This window comes from Euphorbia lathyris, chromosome 2 (assembly GCF_963576675.1).
Source record: "Euphorbia lathyris chromosome 2, ddEupLath1.1, whole genome shotgun sequence".
Classification (NCBI taxonomy): Eukaryota; Viridiplantae; Streptophyta; class Magnoliopsida; order Malpighiales; family Euphorbiaceae; genus Euphorbia; species Euphorbia lathyris.
Genome location: NC_088911.1, coordinates 47,522,771 through 47,533,837, shown reverse-complemented (window position 1 = coordinate 47,533,837; position 11,067 = coordinate 47,522,771). Strand labels below are relative to the sequence as shown.

Below are 11,067 nucleotides of genomic sequence, written 5' to 3'. Positions count from 1 at the left end.
ATCCAAAAAGCATCTCAACCCACTTCGGAGCTCAAGTCTCTTTGGTGCACATAAAAGGCTATTAGCATGTTGCGAGGATAAGCTCTTTTGTCTTGAACTAAAACATCATTTCCATTTTTTTCATCATCATCATGAACATTCTTTATTTCATTCCATATATTTTGGCATATTTAAAGTCTCAACACTTTATCGATGTACGAAAGTCTTCGTTTTACTAGCTTTCACCTACATTTTCTTCATAAAGGATCCACTATTCTATGAATCAGATCAAATTGGTGCTACAACCGTACGACTCTCCACAAGTGGTGCATGTCGATCCTAGTTCATGAACAAATGCGAGCTTCAGTGCGTTTCTTGTGACAACAATTATCTTAATATTTTCTTGTCAGATTGGCATGTTTTATTATGTTTAGTGTTTAGGCTTTGATACCATAAAGAATATGAGCCAAGACAACCTCTATTGATGATAGTAAAGGTCGTGGATGGATATATAGGAGGTCTGGAGGCTAGAGCACCCGTTGATTACTGAAAAACTTCGTTGAATATGTGCATCGAGTTGTAATTTTATAGACACCCAAAAAATTTCAAGTAAGCATATCTATGGACACCATGTCAATAAATCCTGGTTCCATATACAATATACCTTTATATATCCTATGATTCTCTTGACTTTAAATTCTCACATTTTGTTTAGAAAAACTATAAGAGGCATGCAATTTAGCACATCATCTTAAAAAAAAAAAAAAAGTAATAACAACATAAGAAAGGGAAGAAAATTAATCTATATATATTAATATTAATCATCAGTAAAAGAAATTGGAACTTAAATTGGAAGTGTTTGGGTCAAGTTCAGCTCCACATCTTTGTTTGCTTTATCTTCAATAGGTGCACTAGTGCTTTTGTAACGAAACTGGCGAGTACAAAACAGAAAATAAATCAAATTGAGAACTCCCATTCCAGCCAAAAGGAAGTAGAAATAATCCAACTTCCCAGCATTCAAATCATTGGTTAACCAGTCCGGATGGCTTGGAGTTCGAGTAAGTTTATGCACAATTATCGTAATGCAACTGCTGAGATAATTAGCAACCCCCCAAGCACAGAAAAATAGAGAATTGCCTATACTTCTCATGTGCTCAGGAAACTCCTTGTTATAAAGTTCTATATGTCCAATAAACGCAAAAGCCTCACAGAATCCCAGCAGCATAAGCTGTGGAACTAGCCACATCACTGACATGACTGCACCAGGGTTCGAAATAGCTGCATCTCTTCTTTTCGTCTCAACAATTCCAGATACAACCATGGCTAAAATAGAAAACATATTTCCAATTCCAATTCTTTGAAGAAGTGTAATTCCACCTTCATGGTTGGTGATTTTACGAAGAGAAGGTACTAAAATTCTGTCGTAAAAAGGTAGCCATAGTCCTATTGTTATCATTGAAAAAGTTCCCATTGAACCTGCTGGAATTTTGAATTTGTGTCCAAGGTGTCTGTCCATTATTAGAGCTTGGGATACGAGGAATGTTCCTTGTTGTATTATTGATGTGATGCAAAGTATACCTGAAACCCATATTGGTCCTACTTTGAATAGGGTTTTCACCTCTTCTATCTGTTGTATGCTGCATAGCTTCCATGGATTTGCACATGTTCCATCTGGGTTTAGATCATTTATCTGTACCATTGCACCTTTGTTCAAGAACCTATGATAATCAATATATTGATTTTAGCAATTCTGCATTATCATTAATAATTATTACAAGAATACATGGACTGACCTGTAGGAATTAGTTAAAGGCAGTGACACAACAGTTTCCTTGAGTGGAGGAGGGTCATAATAAATGACATCAGAAAGATGTGCATCTGGAAGCTTAAGGCCACGCTTTGTATAAGCAGCAACAAAAACCTGAGCAAGGCTAGAAAATATGCTTCCTTGTGCATTCACATGAACATAAATTCTTCTCCCAAGATAGAAGAGAATGATGGAACATAGCATAAGCCCAGTAGGAATCCCAAAACCCAAAACCCAGCTGACAGTATCTTGAATATAGACCACTACGGTTGAAGTGATTAAAATTACCACAGTAAAAGAGGTGTAATACCAATTGAAGAAGCTGTTAATCCCTTTTAACCCATCTTCAGTAGTAGGGTCAAATTGATCAACCCCAAATGGAATACTGCAAGGCCTAATTCCGCCTGTGCCTATCGTTAAGAACCCTAATCCGGTAAATAGAACACCCAATTGAAGAGGTGTGGCCCTTTCACTTTCACTTTCACTTTGAGGATGCAAATTTGGTATCCATGCTGTTAAGGTCACAATCACCATACCCTTTTTCAAATAATAACAAACACCATACGTAACTAATTAGTTCTTCTAATTCTTCTTCTCTACGAAAATTCTATTGGAATTCCTAAAACATAGTTTTATATGATTACAGGAGGAAAAGAATAGGTAAAAGGTAGAATTCCAAATAAAGGACAGTTCTTTATCATTTTAGGTTCTCCAATGCAAAAGTTTTAACCTAAAGGGAAAATCTTGGAGTATGCAATAGTTGATCCCAAAGTATACTAGAATTTCTGAAACAAATGAGTCTAAAGTGTGAGGCAGAATTGCTATAAAAATTGTAATTAATGTGAGCATAACTTATAAGTTGGTGAGAATAATAAAAGCATGAATGATATGTAAAATTAAAAGGTAGTGCATTCAAATTTATACATGTACCTAACAATGAATTCATGTTTCAAGTGTGTGACCATATTAACCCCAGTAAAATGGAGTAAGTAAATAAAGTACCAGAAAGGAAGCACAAGAAGCAAAGGCAATAGTCCTAAATCTGCCGACATAAGCATCGGAGATGAAAGCACCGAGCAGAGGTGCGAAGTTGGCTAAACCAGACCATATGTTGATTATGTTTGCTGCAAAAACCTGCTCCATCTTGAACTCTTTCATCAAATACACCATAAAGTTTGCTAATAATCCAAAACTAGCCAGCCTTTCAAACGTTTCATTTCCTGCAATAATATGTCAGAAAACCATACGTTATGACTCCATTTTCTGTGTTTTTGTTTGAGAGATTAATTAGTGTAAATTAGAGAGATTAGTGTACCTAAGATGTAAGGCATGGCTCTCCATCCACCAGGCTTCTTCTTCTTCTTTGAAGCATTCATGGATGAAATTACATCAGTAGAAAGATTTTGTTCTGTGATGGATCGAGTCTTTGAGAAGCAGTTGAACCGATTTGGTGTTTTGCCCAAGTTTTTATCATCACTCAACTCCATTTTTGTTCTCTGGTTTTCAACTGCTATGGACAGGTAGTTTTTGAGTTTTTACTTACTTGGGCGATGTACACCTATTTATACAATAATTGTATCTTAGGTGTTCACATTGGGTAAGTTTGGGTGATTCTATGGATGACCAACCACGAGGGCCTAACTCATACACACTAAAATGTCAAAATCATAGGAAAAAAAACCCATGTATGTGCATGTGGTACTGTAAATTTCAAAATTTACAAATCACTTCTCTATATGTGAGTCGAAGTGTTGGTCACGTACCAAAAAGAAAATATTAATAATTAGAACCTTTCGAAATTTTACAGGCCAATTAAAGTTTTGGGGTTATTAAATGCACAAGAATATGAAATTATTGGATGCAATGGGAAAAATTAAGAGGTTATTGAAAATTTATTGGATTAAAATATAAGGTTATTAAACGCAATTAGATAAGAATATGAGTCATTGGAACTTTTGAAAATTCAAGGAGCAGAAGAAGATTTGTGCCAAATACGAGGGGCAACCGATGCATTAAGGTTTTTCCTTTCTTTTTGAAAATGTTTTATTAACCCTTAACTTCCTTACAATTATCTCTAACCAAGGTTGTAAAAAAAACGTTACACTAGTTGGACGGATAGAACCCTCAATGATTAATTGGATTTATATTTTTATATTTTTTGTTGTTAATAAATAAATAATTATATAATTTCATTAAAATATGTATTATACTATGTAAAAAAAATAATACAAAATAATTTTAATATAAAAAATATATATTTGTGACATATATCTTTCAAAAATATACCAACAACAACATTTAAATAATAATATCATTGAAATAATTCAAACAAGTAAAATACAATATGCACAAGTAATATAATTCACTGAAAACTATGAAACGATGTTCTTAAAATGTCTTAAACCATATTTTAAAAACAAATAGCGAATACAATTAAAAAAATACCTGAAAATAATAAACATAATTTACCTAAAACCATACGATAATGTTCAAAAGTAAATTATAATACAGAAAAAAGTGTTTTTTGTTTTGATTGTCCCCTAGGCAGATCCTAGCGGCCAAAAAATGATCATTAGACCAAAAAAGCCTAGGAGGCTAAATGGAAAAATTGGAATAGATTCTCGATTTTGAGCGTATAAACAATCCATACGGCTTTGTTTCTACACTGCTTATAACTCTCTAAAATGACCCATGTCCTCTTAAAATGATTATAATGATCTATACTCGTAATAAAGTAATACACTTTTTTACTTATTGAATTCTCCGCTTATATGTCACATGGATTTAGAGAGTATTGAGATATTTTTAATAAATTTACAGAAATAATGGAATATCTCCGATATTTAAGAAGTCCTTGAATAATTCGAATAAGTATAGAAGACCGGTGATGTATTAAACTTTTTTTAACTAATAAACCAAATTTATTTAATTATAAATAAAAATTTAAATACATTTGGCAATGAGAGTTTATTCGAGCAGTAAGAAGATGATATATATTTGTAGTAGTTAGATTTAGGGTTAAACTGTCGTCTTAGTTAAAATTGAAGTCTTGTTGGTAGTCAATTGGTGAAGTTTACTATATATTTGTGTTGACTTTATAAATGGATAAAGTTACCCTTATCTAATTTTATTTTATATTCTTAAATGGAAATGCATTAGAATAAAAGAAGTAACCTCAGCCAAGTCAAATTTATAGTCAGAATTCTGACGAGGCAGTTACAACAAACGCTGTCAAATTCAGAATGGTGTTAAGTATATATGTGCTGTCATAATTGAAGTGCAGCTGAATTTAAAACGAAAGAAAGCTAAGCATTCTCAGTTACTCACTTATTGTTCTTAAGCTACTGCTCTTTGAATTTCATACATGGAAAATTAGTGACTTTCTAAAAATACTCTTCATATATATATATATATATAACCACTTATAAATTTTTTATTCTTTCTTATTTCTCTCTTCCGTTTCTCTCTTTGATTTTTTCTTAGTTTGCGAATTTGACACTTCATTTTTAATTGTCGTCTCATATATACATAAAACCTTTTTTCTTGCAATTTTGTCACTGTGTTTTATATTATTTTGTACGTTTTTTCCAAAATAATACTTTCAATACATGATTTTACTTTGCATTCTTCGCAAACTGCGAAGATAATACTACTTAAGTACATGATTTTTTGTTCGTATTTTTCGCAAAATGCGGAGCTTGCGAAATACTACTTCGCAGAATGACTTTTTCTTAACAGTCTTCGCAAACTACGAAGCAAAAAGCCATGTACTTAAATAGTATTATCTTCGCATGCTCTGCAATTTGTGAAAAATACGAAGTGGTATGTAACATTAAAATCATAACAAGATTACAACAATAACATTAAAATCATAACATTATCAAAATTTACAACAAGATTGCAACAATAATTATAACATTAAAATCATAACTTTATACAATTTACAACAAGATTGCAATAATAATTCAAACCCTAAACCCCAAAATGTGTTTCCAGAACAGAATGATTAGCAAAATGTTCTGGAAGCACACTCTCTCCCTACTGTGCTTCCCAGGACGTTTGAGGTGAGAGTGTGCTTCTAGAATATTTTGCAAAGAAGTTCAGAAGTAGAAGGAACTAGAACATTGAATTGCTTCTAGGCTTTACAGAAGCAAGAAAAATCAGCAGCGTCATACAGAATTAATGGCCTTTGGGATGATAATGGCGATTTGTCTTTTCCTTTCAGAAGCAAGAAAAATCGGTAGGTTCACCATCTTCATCACATCCCAATCACCCCTCACTCTGATTGATGTCTTAGTATTCAAGATAAACGGATCACTGCGATTGATGCTTTTGTATTCAACCTTCATAAAAATTAAGTCATTTTAGGGAAACAATGAAAGAAACGCTTCGCAGAGAGAGAATCTCTGAAGTCTGCGAAGAAAAAAGACACTTGAAAAATGATGATTTTTACTTCACAAAATGAGTTTGCATCACATTTTACGAAGTCTGCGAAGATAAATTCATCTGAAAAATGATGATTTTGCTTCGCAGAAAGCAAAACTACGAAGCCTACGAAGAGAAAAAAAACAAGCTAAAAATGTTTATTTTGCTTCGCAGATTCGCTTAGTGCGAAGCAGAATCGTTCTTTTCCAGGTGAATTTATCTTCGCAGACTTCGCAAAATGTGACGCAAACTCATTTTGCAAAGCCACCTTGTGAAAAAAAAAAAAATATGAAGATGAAACAGTAGATATTTACCTTATTTCTGGCTTTTGCCATTGAAATCGATAATAAACATATGATAAATGCAGAAGAACGTCGAATAACGATGCATTTGATTCGCACAAGAAGAAAGAAACCAAGAGATAGAAATATGAAGAAGAAACATGAAGATAGAACCATGTCTTCATAAAAATAGAGAGACAGATGATGAAACAATGGAGGTGATTGGCAAAATATAAATGAGGGGGGAGATGAAACGATATCAGAAAAGGGGAGATGGAACGATGAAACCGATAGAAAAGAAAGGGGAAGATAAAAAAGTTTAAAGTATTTTGGAAAAGTCACAAATAAATAGTCTAAATAGATAATGAGTTGGGTAATTGGTTTAAATATATAAATATGCCTCCAATTTGACCTAGTTTTGTAATTTTTCCTTTCATATATTATATCATTAATTAACTATAACTGTATATATTAAATCTTTTTATAAGTAGCCCTAATATTAGGTTTATCACTAACCTGCGGCAGTCCAAAACTTGGTACGGCGGCTAGGTATTCCGGCCTTCAGTGGTGCTTTTTTTACGTTTTGTATTGCCGTTCTTCGCCCCTTTATTTGCTCTCCGCAGTTACCTGCTCGTTCTGTATAAGATGGTGGAGGGTATAGAGAAGCAATGGCGAAAGATGAAGCTTACCGAAGTAGAAGACGAAGTTCTTCGTCTTGAACCAGATGTTACAGGATCAGAGATGGATACCTCAAAGAAAGTGGTTGGTCGCCTCCTCTCCCCAAAACCACTTAACATTAAGGCCATGTCAAACGCCTTTAGTATCATCTGGAAAACATTCAAAGGTTTCAAAATAAATGAATGCGGGGAGGGACACTTTATTATTGAATTCCAGTCGAATACTGATAAGGAACGCGTGCTGCGGGACTCCCCTTGGCATTATGATCGACACTTGGTCATTCTAGCAAACTTGGAAGGGTGCACACAGCTATCACAACTGAATATGAATATCTGCAATTTTTGGATTCGCCTGGTAGACGCTGTTGGTCCCTTGTAAGGTTGCAAAATAGTTCCAAGGGGGGGGTTAGGAACTATTTTACCTTTTTAAAAAAAAATAATTAGGGCAGATTTCTTTTCTTTGAGAAAAGATTATATAACAGCTGCGCTTAGCAATCAGCAAGACACTGGCTTAGTCAACTAGTGACTAGGACAGCTTCGTTGCTTAGGTCAGGAGATAGCACTTAGAGTCTATTCCTGAACCAACTCGTTGGTAGCGCACAACTCAGCTTGACCTCTTTTACTTAGTCAGTTTTAGTTTGTTTTAAGCAAGCAATGTAAATAAGGAGTTAAGGTTTAGAAATACTTCACTCAGCAGATTTATCCAGGTTCGGCTTCTTCTAAGCCTACGTCCTGTCCCCGGAACACTTCCGAGATTTCAAATCCTCTACTGAGCTCTTTAAAGGTAGAGCCTCAAACCTTTTACAATATCAGCAATTGAGTATGACAAGAGTACCTTCCTCTATACTTCTACTCAATCCTAATCTCTCCGCTGAGTACTTAAAACCGAGTACTCAGCCTCTCCTTTCTACTTCTAGAAATGATAAAGATTTGTCCTAAACAACAATTGCTAGAACACCTTAAATGATTGAAGATCAATCACTCTAGACTTTTACACAAATGAATAAACTTGTAGTGTAAGAATTTGCTTTGCTTTTGATGGAGAACTTTTGTACACGTTTGGTCAGCGTAACGGCTTTAGCTCAAAGTTCTCTGCTTTAAATGTGGATTCTGAATGCTCTATTTATATAGAGCTGTGAGAGCTTCTGGTTATTTCGAATTTCAAAATAACCATTGGAGGGAAACGGCTTCATGTCGCTTTCACTCAGTCTGTTCAGCAGTTCTCCTAGCCAATCAGATTCCAGCATCTTCTGTTCTTCGGTCAGTGTGGCAGTATGTTCCTCCAAATCGGGTAATGTCAAACAGACAGCTTTCTGCGTCTTCTGTTCTTTACCAACAGAGGAAATACTTGGTCTGGAAGTTGCTTTGTAGTCAGCGGTTGTCTTGTACGCTTTGTCGAGACAGCTCAGCAGCTTCATACAGAAGTTGTCTACGTGGATCTTCTCGATCCTTCTTTGCTCAGCATGCGTTTCATTACTTCAACGGCAGCGTTTTGGAGATACGCGGGCTGAGTGATCTTGGGCTTGTTTGACTTGGGCCTTGACTTCCATATAGGGCTTGGGCCTTATGATCTTTATGTCTTATAATAATTATAAACTCAACATTGAACAAACACATTAGTAACAATAAATCAAAGCATTTAAACTTAATGTGTTATAGAATATTTAATTTCACTTAATTAATTTTGTCAAATCAAAATCCTGTGGAAATGTGTTTCAATAAACTCCCCCATTTTGATGTTGGCAAAACTAATCAGCAAGGAACTCAGCGTTGAGCTCCCCCATGATAGTTGACCTTTTTGATTAAGTGAACTCCCCCGTCAGGGCTGAGCTACTGACTTAGTTTTATTCTAAACATTCTAAGGTTTAATTGAATAAGTCTAAGGTCAGTTTTCAGATATAGGTCAGCTTATGGGACATATTCTATTTTACTCAGTATTCAGCGGAAGTAATGTATAGTGACAGAGCGCTGAGTAAATTATTTGTTCAATGGTTTATATTTGACAAGTTCAAACATTTATACGCAGAATGCATTCAGATAGTTAAATAGTAATGCAAGTATTCCAAAAGTAACAGAAGTTAGGCATATTGAATTTTTAAAACAGAAAAGAATAAGGACAAGGCAAATAAAAAAATTCTTCTTCCTAACTTCTAACTCCTAACTTCTAACTTCTAACTCTCTAGTTTCTAACTTAGAGTTCCTTCTCCTTAGTTGCCACTTTTCTCCCCCGTTTTGCCAGCATCAGTAGTAGGCAAATTGACGGTAGGGGCAGGAGACTTGGCTTGTTCTTGCAGCAGACGAATTTGACCCTCCAACGAATTCATGTGATTGACCATAGTCAACATGAGTGCGGTCATCTTGGTCATCTGAGCTTGTGTTGGTTGCTGCGTCTGAACCGAAGAGAAGTGGGTGATCAGGTCATGAATTTCACGCAGAATTTGGTGAGTTACAGGTGGATGAGAGGACTGGTCATGATTTGGTGGGGGATGAGCTTGTTCTTGAAGCAGGTTGTTAGCTGAGGCAATGACACGCTGTCCTGATTCAGTAGCACCTAGGTGTGCAAATTTGGCAGGAGTGGGCTCGCACTGAGTGCCTTGATTAGCAACAAGACTACGGGGTGTGTTGTCTTCAGGTGCTGAGTTGCTGTGAGGTGGGAGTTGAGCTTCTTTTGGACTAGCAGGGGTTTTGGCTTGTTTCTCACTTTGAGGAACAGAGGCTTGTTTTTGTGGAGACCCCTCTTGGGTAATGGGGGGCTCAAGAACAGTTTCTTCTTCTGTTCTCAGTTTCTTCTGAGCTAACTCAGCTAGGTCCTGATCAGCTTTCCTCTTGTTTCTTTCCATTAGCCTTACCTTTCTCGGGACAGTACGAATATCCTTCGAGCAGGCTCCCTTTTTCTTTTTCTTCTCAGCTTCAGCAATCTCAGATGGCACAGTAGAAGTATACTCGGTTTGAGCAGTTTCAGCCATAACATGAGCTATAGCATCATCCAGATCTGTTAGATTTTCCATTTCTCCAATGGGTTGCTCAGTGTCAGCCATAATATCCTCCTCCTCAGTGCTTCCATTTCCGTCATATCCTTTCAAGGGTTGACTATGTGATAAGCCATTCAGCACTCCTGTAGTGATAACATTTCCTGAGGAACTGATTTCACCTATAGTCTCTATATTCTTGTCCTGAATTATCTTTGTGATGAGATAACCCAAACGAAGCTTCCTTCCACTTCGTTGAAAAGCTCCGACCAAGAAGACAGGAAGATTGAATGGAGTGCCTGTCAGCATATTCCAGATGAAACATTGTTCAAAGTTGGAGGCGGATGAGGGTGAGCTGAGTTTAGGAAAGATGAAGTTGGTCAGCATGAAATGGACCATCTTCTGAGTTTTGCCCATGTAGGTGCTAGGTACTTCTCCTTTGTAGTCTCTGGGTTTACAGAACCCCTTCATCTTTTCTGCGATGGCTTTTGGTATGGGCTCCTTTATTGTCCTGAACTGTATTCCTGTGTTTGGTATTTCCAGCAGTGTTGCTAGATAATCAGGAGTGATCACTATCTTTTGACCTTTAACTGTGGTCTCTAAGTAGTCGGAGTCATCTGCATCAACGTGCAGGTTGGAATAGAATTCTCTCACTATCGTGGGATAGGTTTGTCCGGAAAGAGAGAAGAGACCTTCCCATTTGTTCTTTTCTATCCATTCACAGAATGGTTTCTCAGAAGAGACGAAGCCAGAAGGAAAGTATCGGCTCCTTAGTACTTCTTGACTCTTGGCCCAAGAGTGTACTTTGATCATCCTTCTTACCATGCTAGTTGAAGGACCAGCCTGATCAGTGGATTTTAGGTTTGGAGAGAAGGTACTTTTGTTGAAGGACATTTTTGAAGTTCTGAAGCTGTTAAGTGCTTAAGGAA

The 11,067-nt window shown here is 36.0% G+C and overlaps 1 protein-coding gene across 1 annotated transcript; it reads right to left on the bottom strand.

Annotated features, from left to right (window-relative positions):
- Nucleotides 1–599: 599 nt before the first annotated feature.
- On the bottom strand, nt 600–3,308 carry LOC136220394 (protein NRT1/ PTR FAMILY 2.13-like). The gene is made up of 4 exons (XM_066008218.1): nt 3,102–3,308; nt 2,789–3,006; nt 1,773–2,323; nt 600–1,697 (listed from the first exon to the last, which is right to left on the bottom strand). Exons 1-4 carry the CDS (start codon nt 3,271–3,273, stop codon nt 824–826), a joined length of 1,815 nt encoding a protein of 604 aa, XP_065864290.1. The 5' UTR covers nt 3,274–3,308; the 3' UTR covers nt 600–823.
- Between the last annotated feature and the right edge of the window lie 7,759 nt (nt 3,309–11,067).

Bases quoted from the DNA above. Each gene is read 5' to 3' on its own strand.
- LOC136220394 (XM_066008218.1), bottom strand. From the start codon at position 3,273: ATGGAGTTGAGTGATGATAAAAACTTGGGCAAAACACCAAATCGGTTC. The intron at 3,007-3,101 runs GTACACTAATCT...ATATTATTGCAG, and splicing joins AGCCATGCCTTACATCTTAG to GAAATGAAACGTTTGAAAGG. The intron at 2,324-2,788 runs GTACTTTATTTA...TATTTGAAAAAG, and splicing joins CTTCTTGTGCTTCCTTTCTG to GGTATGGTGATTGTGACCTT.